The sequence below is a fragment of the Camelus dromedarius genome, chromosome 31 (assembly GCF_036321535.1).
Source record: "Camelus dromedarius isolate mCamDro1 chromosome 31, mCamDro1.pat, whole genome shotgun sequence".
Taxonomy (NCBI): domain Eukaryota; kingdom Metazoa; phylum Chordata; class Mammalia; order Artiodactyla; family Camelidae; genus Camelus; species Camelus dromedarius.
This window is the reverse complement of record NC_087466.1, coordinates 19,913,261-19,927,505: the sequence shown is the minus strand read 5'-3', so window position 1 is coordinate 19,927,505 and position 14,245 is coordinate 19,913,261. Positions and strand designations below refer to the sequence as shown.

At 45.8% G+C, this 14,245-nt stretch overlaps 1 protein-coding gene across 3 annotated transcripts in view; it reads right to left on the bottom strand.

The window, feature by feature from the left end:
* ATP6V0A2 (ATPase H+ transporting V0 subunit a2) overlaps window positions 1-10,827 on the bottom strand; it is a 29,900-nt gene extending 19,073 nt beyond the window's left edge. The window contains exons 1-6 of one of the 3 annotated variants that reach the window (XM_010986344.3): window positions 10,522-10,827; window positions 6,966-7,044; window positions 4,866-4,963; window positions 3,044-3,181; window positions 2,261-2,349; window positions 911-1,037 (exon numbers count right to left, since the gene is read on the bottom strand). In XM_010986344.3, coding sequence (XP_010984646.3) covers window positions 911-1,037; window positions 2,261-2,349; window positions 3,044-3,181; window positions 4,866-4,963; window positions 6,966-7,044; window positions 10,522-10,638 — 648 coding nt within the window. In that variant the 5' untranslated portion in view covers window positions 10,639-10,827. The remainder of the gene's footprint in view (window positions 1-910; window positions 1,038-2,260; window positions 2,350-3,043; window positions 3,182-4,865; window positions 4,964-6,965; window positions 7,045-10,521) is intronic. The other 2 variants (XM_031442529.2, XM_064481292.1) reach the window with 2 other exon arrangements.
* Window positions 10,828-14,245: the final 3,418 nt, after the last annotated feature.

Sequence of the window (14,245 nt, the reverse complement as noted above, 5' to 3'; positions counted from 1 at the left end):
TGCAGAAGGAAGACTCTTCAGGAGTGGATGCTCATCTCCTGGCGGGGCTGGATTGTGAGAAGCCGGATTCTCTTCCTATTTAGAAAACAGGGCCACCCGCTGATGAACTAGATTGGAGGCATGAGGAAAAAGAGGCAAATCAAGAATGACCGTGAGGTTTTTCAGCCTGAGCAGTCAGAAGGATGGAAGTGCCACTTACTGAGATGGGAGAGCCTGGAAGGACAAGTTTGAGGGGGAAGATCAGGAGGTCAGTTTTAGGCATCGGATGGAAATATCTTCCAGAAACTTCAAAGATATGGACTAGCCAGTTAAACAGAAGTCTGGTATTCGGGGGAGAGGTTGAAGCTAGATATATACATTTGGGGGATGGCATTTAAAGCCATGAAATTACATGGGATCCCTAAGGGCAAAGAGGAGAGAAGCAGTACAAGAATTGAGCCCTGGGGCAGAGGGGACCGGGAAACAGGGTGGGGAGCCTCGGGCCAAGTCCTGAAGGGAAGGACACTAGGTGGCAGGGAGCAGGGGAGACCACGAGGCGGCAGGCGGAGGAGACGGCTGATGTGGTCGGGAGGCTGGTTACATTGACTAAATAAGTAAATTAACTCAGCAGTTCATGAACTGCATGACATCAGCATGACCAGGTGGAAACGACGTGCCTCCTGGTGGGAGGTGCTGAGAGGACCAGAGCATCGTGCCCACGGTGTTCCTACTGAGAACGTGTGATCCGAGTCTGGTCATGAGGAAGCACTGAATGACCCAGAGGGAGGGTCATCCCACAGAATGGGATGCCTATCCCGAATGCAACCCACAGTCCCAGGTAGGGCACTGGACCAGAAAGGAAACAAGGCAAACTGTTGGGAGTTTGGGACAAGTCTGTCATTGTTAAAAGGTGAGGGTGACATTTACTCACTGTTTCAGGGTCTTCAAGGGGTTCCTCCAGCTCTGCATAGGTCACGATGGTGTACCCTTTACAGACCCTCCACAACATTTTTTCGAATGCTTCAACTTTTCCTTGGTTAATTAGGCCAGATACAAATCTATGAGACAATAAAGGCTGCAGTCAAGCAAAAGCAATGAATATTACCAAACTGCATGAAAAGGATGATGATGACTTTCGTTTCTGGCAAACTGGTGAAGATCTCCCGAAAGCCCTCCAGCTGAAAAACATCTATAATGCTAGACAAAACGTTTTTGAAACATCCTCTTCAATGTATAGCTGAGCCCATAATTTAGACAAATTCTTAGGATCAAAAAAAAAAAAAGAAAAGAAAAGAAAAATAGGGCCTCGCGGCTAAATCCTGACATATTCTACTGATCCAGGATCTCAAGGCCGTGAGTTTCGTTGCCAGCACGGGAGACAGGGGATGGGCACTGGGTCTACATCAGGCGAGGAGATGAACCCCTGAATCCACCCTAAGCGACCCAAGCCCAGGGACTCTCAGCCCACAAGGCAACGAGTGACGGTGGACTGGGGAAAAAAATCCACCTACAAGGGGAAAAAAATCCCACCTACAAAGGAGCCTACAAGCAAACTTGTTTATTTTAGTTTTGGTTCTGGAGAGAAGGGGCAGTGTCTTCCTTGAGAATTTAAAACCACAGGTTAGAATTTACTCAGAAGTGTGGATGAAATTCACGTTACGTGCATATGTGACAGCAAACAGGAAAAAAAAAAAGCTCAAGCTGAGAAATTAACATAAAATGACTCCAAGTTAGTAGAGTGCTCCCAGGTACCTGACATAAGTGAAAGCAAGTTCTCTCTGAAGGAATACATGCTCAAACTAAACATCACTGAACTCCTACGGATAAGGAACAGAGGCTCATAATAAAGAAATCACAAATCACATGAGGAAAAAAGCCACCATTTGTTCAAGTAAATAGAAAGCATAAACAGCAGAAAGAGACCCTTAAAACACAATTAATAAATTAACTAATTCAGTTTAGCGCCTCTGTTTCCACCAAACAGAAGAGGACTTGACACTCTAGTGACCAATTATTTCAGGCTTATGGAGAACCAATGAATGGTACAAATGTTCCTTCTTTCCAGCTCATTATACCAAAGAAATGCCCATCATATTTAGCGAAAAAGTCAATACAGCTGAGTGTTCAACTCAACAAATACAGAACAGTGTTTCCTTAAACAAACATTCACTTTCTTTCATTCCATCTCAGGCTTTCAAATGGTGCCCGTTCACCCCCTCTCTAGAGCTCATCTCCCACTGACAAGGACAGGATGAAACTCGACACGCCAGCTGTCACCTACCCCAGTTTTGCTCCCAGCCTCTGCATACAGCTGTAGTCCAACAAAGAATCATTCTCCAAGGGAGGGAATTCTTCATAAGTGGGTTCAAACTACAAAGAGATATGAAACCAAGCGTGTCTCATTAAAAGTGACACTTTAGTTCTCAAGTCACATTTCCAGACAAGTTTGCAGGACATCAGAGCTACTCAGATCTGGGTGGCAAGCCCCCAAGACAACTTAGACGTGTAACTCAGCTCTGATAGATAAAGAGGTTAACTTCCCCTCCCCATAGTTATGTATGTCATCACTTTAATCCAAGACAGTGTAACGCTACCACAGGACGCCACTACAGGCAGTGAAACTGAGTCCGGAAGGGATGTGCTTCTCCCCGCTCTGGTACTCAGCTGAGCACAGCGCTCCCGCATGGACTGTTCTGTATTGTTATTATTATTATTTTTCTTCCTCTATTCTTAGCAATTTGGAAAAAAAAAAAAAAACACTAAATTTTAGAGTCAGCGTCCACTGTTCACTTTTTTCTCATGATCATAAAAGGATTTTTTTCAACTGCAAATGAAGGCATTTTACAAACAGAAAGCAGTTATTGCTAAAACCAACCAACACAGGAAAATACTTCAGGCTTCTTCTAAATGTCTTACAGTCCAACTGAAAAATAAAGCTAAGATCAAACTGTATCTCTTTTTTAAAAAAGCAACACGTCTACAGGAATTGATAACGAAACCCGAAGCCTTACGGGAATGAGATTTTTACAAAAGAAACGCACTTCCTCCCGGGTGCCACCAGTACCTCCACGGTGCGTCTGACGAAGGTTTTGGTCACTCTCAGCATGTGGGTGTACTCGATCAGCTCAAGCAGGTTCTTCCTCAGTTTCTCTTTGTTCTTAGTGACTTCTCGCAATTCAACCTCCAGCTTCTGCAACTGCTCCTAAAACAAAACCGCAGTTGGACTAGTTCCGAATCTGGTTCTAATACTCTTCTCACAGTAGAAGCAGAGGCACTGCCAGGACCTGGGGAGGCTTTAAACAGCCACAGTGTGCGGCTGCGTGGTGGAGGTATGGCAACGTGCGCGGATTTTGAAAGCCCATCACTCGCTGCTGCGTGTTAACTCAGGAGACCCACGAGGCTCGTGCCGCACAGGACGGACAGCTTTCCAGATGCGATGAGGGCTCAGAGTGCCCTGCAGCTGGACTTCGGCTCTATTCTCAGGTCCTACCATTTCTTTCCGTTTTCCTTCATCTCTTACCCATTACCACACACCAAAGGGTCTTCTTCTTTCAAGGCGACATTTCCTTTTATTTGCAACACAGAAAAATTTTAGATACTATCTTTCCCAAACATATCTGTTCCTAATCTCTAGCTTGTGAGTTTCTATAGGGTTACACTTACACGATTAGTTAGGCATAAAAAATCCTTGATACTACATATAAAATAGATAAACAATGAGTTTCTACTGTATAGGACAGGGAACTGTATTCAGTATCTTGTAATAATCTATAATGAAAAAGAATATGAAAACAAATATATGTATGTACATGTATGACTGAACTGTTATGCCCTAAAACCAGAAACTGACACATTGTAAACTGGCTATACTTCAATTAAAAAAATAGAAATCCTTGAGAACAAATCTTGTCTATTAGTTACATATCAAGCCTCTCTAACAATGCTTAAGTATCAAAACAACAGAAGCAGAAATCTGTGCCGCAGCTCATCGACTCGGTGAAAACTTGTACTTGAACAGAACACTTGACACACTACATGTATTACCTGTGCTCTGCTTTATAAAAACTATAAATAGTCAGTAATCACTACATTTGTAATTACATCATAACCAACACACCAAACAGGCCAAACCAGATGACTGCTCTCACCAGATTGTATAATTCTCTCTAGAGTCCATTCTTATACCAACTGCTGAATGACTTCCTCCCAGAGAAACAAACATTGCAGCCAGCCTGCAGTGGAATGGCCTTAGTTATATAGAACTGATTGTTTTAGAAGAGCTGGAAAGAGCTCTAGTCTATTTCCCGGTGTGATGAGCTATCAGATGATTAGACCAAAACCCCAACAGAAAATTGGTGGCAGGTGGCAGGGAGGCTCAGGAAAGAGACAAGCCAGTGCTCTCACAGGGGGACGGTGTGTCCCTAACACCTGAGACACTGAACTCAGAGGGGAGGAATCCTGACTGCTGCCCACGGGGAAGAACCTATGGCCTTCACGCTAGCCTGAGTGAGGGCAGGTCAGAGTGACCTTGGGAACGGTGTGAACAGCACCGGACCGGAGCCTCGCTGGCTCGCACGAGAGGCACGCGAAGGCCTGGGTAAGCCCAGACGACCTTCCAAAAACACTGCGTGACTAAGAAACAGATTTCACGACCTAATTCTTTGAAGCCTCTGTTCAATACCACCTGTCTTCATTTCAAAAGAAAACGGAATTACAGTTAGAACTTCTCACAGATAACCTATTACTGAGAGTTAGCCATAATAGGGTTCTTTAATTTTCATTCTATGGTTTTGAGAAGAAAGGCTGAAAAGCACTAGACAACAGTTAAGTAAATAAGCGGGATCTGAGATCAGTGACCGAAAGCCGCTTCTTCGGAAACAAGTTACCTGCATTTCGAGAACTTGTTTAAGAGGCGGTGCAGGAGGACTGGTCTCTCCCTCAGGAAGGGGAATATGCGCTCTATTGATTTCCTGCACCAAATATGCTGCAGAAATAAAAGTTAAACAAATTAGACTCAAAAACTTAACCACGGGGCATTTCGGTCACACCACTTTACATCCCAACCTTTCCCAGGTCGTCTAAAAGTTAACCTCTAAATGCACAAAAATCTTGCCTGTCCCAATTGACCAACAGGATGCTTTCTGCAACCTTGTTTCCAAAGATCTGCAAAATAATCCTGCCGGAGAGATCAGCATGCAGCAACAAAAAAACAGTAACCTGGATAAGCACTTTCTGAAACTCCCCACGTCCTTCATTTCTAAAACTTTAGCTAAAGACCTGTGGAGCCACGGCTGCCTCTACACCTGTAGATGAAGACCAGGTTAAGGACACACTTGGAAGTGCAGGAATAACCCTGTGATGGACCTGTAATCGTCCCCACCAGAGACTTCCCTGCCGACGCCTTCAGGAGGAAATACGCATCCATCAACAAAATCACCATCTCTAACAGCACAAGGAGCCTGAGCGACCCGGGGCAGAGAGCCAGGTGCTCCTGAGAGTCCCCAGTTAGCCGTGATGCTTTCACTCAGGACAACCTGTACTGCCTTCCCTACTTAGGTTAAAAACTAGATCCATGAAACTGAGAGAACCAGCCAAAGTTAACTTAGTTTCTTTAGTTTACATTTTCAATTCCATGAGGCATCCTTTTCCTTAGGATAAAAATCACAACAGCAGATAAAGTCATTACCAGATATGGTATTTTGGAGAAGTGTCACTAGTTATTCTATTAGAAGGAAAGAAAGGGGGGAGGGAGGAAGGGAGAGGGACAGAGAGGACAGAAGGAGGGAAGGGGAAAGGGAGGGAGGGAGGAAGAAAAGAGAGGATGTTTCACCAACAGGATAGCAAAGGAGGCACTGGGCTTAAGAAGTTTCTGGAAATGCGTGTAAATTTTTTTAACCTAATTATACCTGAATTTACTTGAGAATTCATTTTCTTTTTGAGTCTGCATTCTTTTTGCAATAGTTTAAGTTACAGGAAGTCCTGGACATGTCTCACGCGAGTCACTCCTGCCCTGCCTTGGAAAACTCACCCTGAATATCCGACCTGTCAAATGACTCATGTATGTTGCAAAGATGGGACTATGACGTCACTCTGCCCTACATGACCCGCACAGCCAGAACCTCAAACAATATGTGAAGGACTAGATTTCAGACGACTAAAAGGGTTTTGAGCTTAAAAACCCCCAATTAAAAAATACAAAAGCCACAATAATTACCCACAATTAGAAATCTTTCCAAAAGCCATCTTCTCTCCCCTCCTCAACTCTCTCATCCCCAGGTTTTTCTGTTCATCCTTCAAAAACCAAATTTGGTACTTCAGACAATTACTGGGATCATTCCCTTCTCTCTACGTCAGTCAGAACTTCAAGATTTGAATTAATAAAGACTATTTCACCTTACGCTGAGATGTCAAAGGTTTTACAGACAAAGGAGGTAGCCTTGAGCTACTAAGTTTTTTAATGTTTAACCGTCAGAGAACAGTGATCCAACACCTTTGAAAGGAAGCCCTGAGAAAAAGGAGATTATCAGCCACCTGTCTGCCATTTCCTACCTCCCGTGTCCCCTGATAGCATTTTAAGTAATACATTAATAGGTATACAATGTTTTTACATTACAATAAACTATAACAGGTTGGTTAAATAAACTACACCACATTAAATACCAACAAAATACTATGCAGCCATTAAAAACAATGATGGATCAACCTGTTTACTGGCATGAAAAGATGCTACAGTAAGTATCATTAAGTCAGAAACAAAGCTAATAAAACAACCTGACCATTTTGTATGTAAACCCTTACTTTTACAGACGAATAGTAAAATGTGTTGGAAAAACAACATAAACCCACACAGCAGTGATCACCTGAATGGGGAGAACATGGATGGCTCCTTTTTTCCTTTCTGTGTGTTTAGGTTTTCTAATTTTACTAAAGTGAACAATGTTTGTTTATATAAAAGTAGCTATTTAAGTTATTAAAAATAAACTTACCCAATATTCGCTCTAGTTCTTCACACCTCTTCACCTCACCAACAAATTTTCTTTGGAAAGAACTCACATTCTGGTTGAGCTGAGAAAAAGATGAAAACTTTGCTTTGAAGAATTTTCTAAAATTTAAAAGTCGGTTCTATTTTTAAAGTGAAATATTACCGTCAAGGGTTTGGGCAGAAAACACATCCTCATATACTAAGTACTGAATGGGAGTGTGAACTGACAACACAGCTTTTCTGGAAAGCTATTTGGCAACTGTTATAAAAAAAAAAAAAAAACTGAAAAACATCCTCTGGCCCAGAAACAGCCCGTGAAGAAACTTAACCTAAGGAAAAGCTAACGGATATGGACAAAAATTCATCTAGAAGAGCGTCATCCTCAGGGATAGAGAAAAAATGATTAACAATAGAAAGCTGGTTAAAGAAAACATGGAACACTATGCAGCAGCAAAAAGGAACTATGGACACCCAACACCATGGAGGACGTTCAGAATTATACAGAAATACACACGTATGCACATTTTGAAATATAATTAGAAAAATAATATTTGATTGGTCAATATGAACCAGAAAGGTCAAGTGTTTGTTTCTAGGTAACAGGATCAAGGAAGTTCTTATCTTTTGTTTTCCAAATTTTCCACAATGGACAAGAATTTTATCCTGACTCCATCCAGAAAACAGAACTAGAAACAGCTGAGCACAAAACTGCTTGGGCAGCCTAAGGATGTCTACCCTGAAGGCCCAGTGCTCGTTCAGTTTTCCAAATTTTTGTAAAGAATTAACCAGAAGATAAAAATTTGAATTTCGCTTCTGTTTGTGGCACTTGGATTCATTTCTGGAAGTCCTAAGCAGTAACCACTTTCAAGTTCCTAATGATTCAGACACAGTCTCTCTATAGACTAAGAATGTGATGAGGAAGCCACACACCAAAAGCCGTCTATAAATGACACAATTTCTCGGTTTCAATTTTTTTTTTCAACATCAAACACTAGTTAACTCAATTTGGACACTATGGTTCCACAAAGAGTAGAATCTTCATGAAGAGGCAAATTTCTGTGGCAATGACCCAAACATGATTGGATCTGACATACACCACCATCACCATCTTATAGTTTTGTCTTTCTCTGTTGCGTGGTTTCTTTTATTAAGTTTTGTTTCTATTTTCTTTTTAGGGGGGCAACATTGCCCTAATTTCAGGCTTATGAAGTGTATTTTATTTTATTTCATTTTTAATTTTTTTTAGTGAAGGTACTGGGGATTGAACCCAGAACCTCGCACATGCTAAGCATGCAATCTACCACTGAGCTATACCCTGCCCTCTGAAGCACATTTTAATGTAGATTCATTTTAAGACTAACATTTAGCCTGGAAAAACTGGCAGAGGATGCCTGGTGCCGTGGTACCCACACCAGTGATCTTCCCACTCCAGCAGCTAATGGACTAAATGTGAAACACCGTTCTTAGACTGCAGACCCTTACAACAGTTTCCCTTCAGTGAGTCCTACAGTGAGCTGAATAACCTTTCTTTTCCAGGTCTTCTCTTTGGCTATCACTACAGGAAACCCTTGCCCTAACCTCCTTTCCCTTAGAAGAATTACTAAAAGGGAAGGGGGAAACTGTCCAGCCCGTGCAGGCCAGAAAAGACTGACGTCAGTGATCCTATCTGGTGAGCGCCAAGTCAGGAAGGAGCTCCAGAAAAGAGCAGAAAAAGTCCAGTGTGATGCAGCCTTCTGCACTAGAACGCGTGCTGCTTGACAGTCACCCCAAAGACAGAAACAGAGACAGAGAAGACAGACAGACAGACCCACACAAACACACACACAAGCTCTGAAAACCTAACACCACAAAGGAAGAGTTCATTTAGCATTTTAGTTCTATCTTTCTTCTGGAAAAAAAAGATGAACTGCATCTTCTTTTTCTTTCCTCGATTTGAGGTTCAAAAGAATCCCAAGTACCCTCTACCACCTAATGTCATGCTCTCGGTGAAACGTGAATCTTTGCAGTAATTAAGTAATTTGTTCAAACCTTTAAAATGTAAGCTGGATTTAGGTCTCTCAGCCTGAGTAGTAACAGGATGGGAGAAATCCACCTGTTATCAAGAAGGGAGCCTGTTTTTCTCTCAACCGTTTGCTGAATCTTTCGGGGACGATGCACAGCTCAACACAGCACCAGCCAGGAAAATGGGCACTACGTGCTGAAGCCCAAGTGGCTCCAGGAACCAGGAAGAGCTGGGCCTTCCCTGCAGCCTCGCCTGTCACGCAGGAGTTTCTCTCTGACCTTGCAATTGCCTTGTGGAGCCAACCCAAGGATCAATAATATCAGATCTTGGGTAAGGGTGTAACCTCTTAAAATTATGGGGCCCTCAGAAAGAGGAAGGGAAACCACCAAGGGTGGAAAGTTGTGGCCCAGGAAATAAAATGTTCACTCAAGTGACTTCCAGTTCAAACAGCAAGTATTAGGTATTAGGTCCCACTTCATAATCTCTCTTTCACACCGTTCATTCCTTTCACGGCACTTATCACAGTTCATAATCAGAGTTTGTTTCCCTCTCCTCCCAGACTGTCAGCAACAAGAACACAAGGACCTTGTCCACTCTGCTCACCCCCGAGTCCCCAGCACCAAAAACAGGGTCTGCAACAGAGCAAGCAATAAAAGCTTGTTCACTCATTCAACAAACGCCAATTAATGCCCACAAAGAGAGGAACTGTGCCAAGGAATCAGGAGCGAAGGAGGCAGGAAAGGCCCTTACCCCAGGGGGTTGACAGTTCATGGTGGAGACAAACAGTAAACAAGTAACCAGATACATAAACAAGTGTTTACTACTACGCGCTGGGGAGACAGCTCCCACTCATCGAATTCTGACCGGGCTCCTACTTCTTACTAGGCAGTGGTACGTACATCACCGGGTATCAGTGAACAAAAACGACAGAAATCTCGCCCCTCAAGAGCTTCTACCAAGTTCATTCCCACTTCAGGCTCCCCGCTCTTCCTATTCCCTCCACCTGGGATCCTGTTCCCCCAGACCTTCCCAGGGTCAGCTCCTTCCCTTTCAGATCTCAGTCCAAAGACACCTCCTCAGAGAGGCCTCCCTGACCACCCCAACCTAAGTCACCATTTCACCACCCCATTTTATTTTCTCTTTAGCAAACATACTCCTGTTTAAGTATTCAGTTGCTTAAGATTTCTCTTCTGCCACCCCCGTAAGCTGCAGAAGGGCTCCAAAAGGCCTTATCAGATTTGTTCTCCCGCTTAGCCCGGCGCCTGGCAGAGGGTCGGTGCCCCGAAGCACCAGGCGGCACCACCCTAGCTGATGAGGACACGGAGCGTTCCTAACTAACCCGTCCGGGGCAGCCGCGGACCAGTTATCCGGCGACCCTGGGCTCGGGTCCCGCTCTGCGGAAGCTCTGGCCGGAAAGTGGGCCTCAGCTTCCCCGTCTGGGAAATGGGGGCGGCGGCGCGCCCCTGCCCAGGAGCCCGCGGAAAAGAGGCCCAAGCGAAAGGCGCGATGCGGCCGCTTGGCGGGCAGCTGCGGCCCGCGTCTCCCGGGCGACACTCACGTCTCGGAACTGGACCAGGCCCTTCTCGCCCAGCGCGCTGAGGCACTCGTAGGCCGTGCCCGACTGCAGGAAGAGCTGCGCCAGGCACATGGTCTCGCTCCGGAACAGGGACCCCATGGCGGGCCGATCCGCGCCCCCGCGGGTCCCGACGGGCGGCGGCGGCGGCTCCGGGCCGCGCGGACCCGCGCTCAGCCGGGGCGGGCCGCGGCTCGGGTTCCTCCTGCGGCCTGGCCGCGGCCCCGCACCATGGGGCTCCGGACTGCACCAGTCACCCCGCGTCCTGCCACCGCGGCCGCTGCTCCAACCGCCACCACAGCCGCCCGCGAGGCCCCGCCCCCCAGCTACAGCCGGTTCCGGTTCCGCCCCCCCTGCGCGCGCCCGCCCCCCCCCTCCGCCGGCCAACCAATGGCGCCCGGAGTTGCTGGCGGTGGCGGCGGTGACGGGGCCAACCAGTGCGAACCCGGCGAGAAGGCCGAGGCGCGTGGCGTTCAGTCGGACCCCGACGAAAAGCAAACCCCTCGCTCGGCTGTTCAGAGCTTTTTTAAAAGGAGTTAATTTGAGTTTACGTGCCATAAAGTTCACCCGACTAGAGTATACAATTCTGTGATTTTTAGTAAAGTTACAGAATTGTGCAGCCATCGTCACGATCAATTTCAGAACATTTCCATCAATCCCAGGATTCCTGCTCAGCTGCAGTCGATGCCCTTCCCAGCCCCAAGCTCCCGGCTACCACTGAACAACTTTGTCGCTACAGATCTGCCTGCTAGGACGTTTCGTCTATCAACGGAATTACACCCGGTGTGGTGCCTGCGGCTGGCTCCTGCCGCTGACTTTTCTCTCGGGTCCTGGCCCCTGTGCGCCCAGAAAGCAGGGTCGGATGCCCGGCGCTGGAATCCAGCCGGCTGCGCTTGCCTTCTACGGCCCTGCACACAGCAGCCACAGTGATCTCTGAGAGGACGAAAATCGACGTGAGCCTACTTTAAATCCTCTGACTTCTCCCACTGCGTTCCCAATAAAATCCAGACTTCTTACCACGGCCAGCAAGACCCCACGGGGTCTGGCCTCTACCTTCCCCAAGCCCTCGTCTGCGCCCACCTGTCCTGCGTTTGCTTCCCCGCACCTGCCTTCTTTCTCTTTCCAGGTCGGTGCACTCGAACTTGCTGAACCTTCCCGGCCCTCTGCCTAAAACAACCTTCTCCTAGATCTTCTCAAAATTAACTCAAAAGTCCCTGCCTCTGAGGGACATCTGACCCCTAGCGAAAGTAGCCTTACCACCCCACCCGACTCCTGTTTTATCTTCATAGCGCCTCCCACTGTCTGAAATTGTCTTGTCTGTGTTTACTGCCAGTTTCCCTCCACTAGAATGAAAGCTCTGTGGACCCACCAAAAAAAAAAAAAAGTTGCCTGTCATTTGGGCAAACAAAGGATGTTGCAGCCATCAAGCCCCAACAGTTCGCCCTGAGGGGAATTCAGGATGAAGAAAAAACAGAATTTTTTCTAGTTAAGATGCATATCAAAGGAATAACTTCCATCTTCCCACACACAGGAAAGCACTATCACCATTAACTTGTGATGCCAGTTTTTTGTGATTAGAAGTAATCCATCAAGCCATCACCACTATCCCCCACCCCGCCCCAAAGGGTGAGCTGGAGGGAACTCAGGATGGAGACCTGCAGGCTGCCCGCTGGCCATCAGCCACTGCAGCTGCCCCCAGCAGTGCCCCCTGAGGGTACTCAGGATGGGAAAGCACAGGACACTGGCCCTGGAGAGCCAAGGTGCAGATCACAGGGATGATTTCAATGAGCCCAGACTCTTGCATCTTCCCCATACATACCAAAGTGCTAAATTTATTAACTTGAGATATGTGGTTTTCTTTAATTAACAGTAATCTTTTCATGTTCCAGCTACCCGATCTTTGTTGCAAAAACTCCTGTATATCCTGGCTCCTCCCCTACCTCTTCGGAACAGTCCCTCAGAGTGATCTGAGAGGCTGCCTCCGGGACTTGAAGTCCTCAGAAAGTCCACCAAATAAAACATAGATCTCAACTTTTAGGTTGTGCGTTTTTTTCAGTCCACAGTTGTGTGTGCTGTTTTCAGTTAACAGCTCCACGGGACAAGGGACACTGTCTTGGTGTCTCCAAGGCCCAGTGCATAGCGGCCACTCAATAAACATTTGTCAAATGCATATACTGTTACGGAAATGACAGGCCAGCCAAGACACAAGCACCACTCGGAGGGCTGGAGTACTCAGATTTATCATGCCGGCGGGCTCAGAGGGGCTTCTACTCCGAAGCTCTGAGCACCTCCAAGACGTGCGCATGGGGTTTTATAGGGTTAATTACAAGCTTGGGGCTATTAGCCAATAAGGCTCGAACAGCAAAACCAAGGAATCAGTACACTGGAGCTTATCTGTTAGGAACAGATCACGTTACTGACACTTGTTGAGCTTGGATTTACGAGTTAGCTTGTTAGCCCAGTAAACTGACACTAAACTTCAGAGGTATGAGTTAGCCCAGCAGAACTTAGATTCAGTAAACTATCACTTACTACACTTAGATTTATGAGTTATCTTGTTAGCCCAGCCCGGCTTTTTCTTCACAATACAAGTGCAGAAACTCAGAAAAGATCAAACCATATTGTGTGCCCCTCCCATCCCATTCTACTGCCAAAGTGAGTTTTCCCTTCTTAAGTACAGCAATCATCCTAACGAAGCCCTCAGAATCAGGCTGAATTCCTTGTCATTTGGAAATTTCAAATGAACTTTCCAGAGCTAGTTATACTAACTGCTATAAAAAGACTTTCTGAATCTACTACAATTAATCAGTCAGTCGGGTATTTCCTTCCTTTGACAAAAGACAATTTTCGACTCCTGTAGGGTGTAATCACTTCAGCCCCCAAGACCCAAAGAAGAAGAAAAGCCGAGGGGGAAGAAATTCAGCGTAATACCAACAGTGGTCCTTGAGGGGGAGTTTCCTCTGTCATTCGCTACATGTTTAATACGAATTAGGAGAAATTAGGACTAGATCTATAGATTTAGAGTGCAAGAAAGATCTGAAACTCCCCTGGGCGGGAACACAACACATTGTACGTAGCACCAGGACTTCAGGAGGCACTGGGAAGTCAAACGAAAAGTGTGAGAAGGAACCCTTTTAAAATTCACTTTATCCATGGTGCACAAAGCCATCTGATACAAAGACTAAATCTATCTGGTCCACAGAGAAGCCTCCCCAGAGGGCTACGTGGCCGCTCCAGGGCTGTGGTTGAAGACGTCTGTTCTCCCCCAATATCCTCCAATGCACCATGCACCGTGCTCTCTGTCCCCTTATAAGGGGCCCCAGGAGGAATTTCTCTCAAGCCTTAAGTAGGAAAACCTGTCCTTTATTGAAAGCCAACCTATTTTTAACCCGTGGACCCCATGATTCCTGTAGCTAATCATATTTGTTTGTTTTGTTTTGGTTTTTTCCTAAACTGAAGGCTAAATGAGGGACCAGCCTTTGCTAAGTGCAAGGTTTTGGGCATGCTTTCCTGGGCTTGCATTCACTCCTGGTTTTATTTTACTTACCTCCTATATTATTTCCTTCCCCCAGCCCTCACATCTTTCCTCATACTTTTTTTTTGTAATTTTGTACTGTATACACTATGTTATACACTGTACTAAAAAATGCACAACCTAAAAGCTGAGAGTTAGCTTTAATCGGTGGACTTTCTGATGACTTGAGCTGGG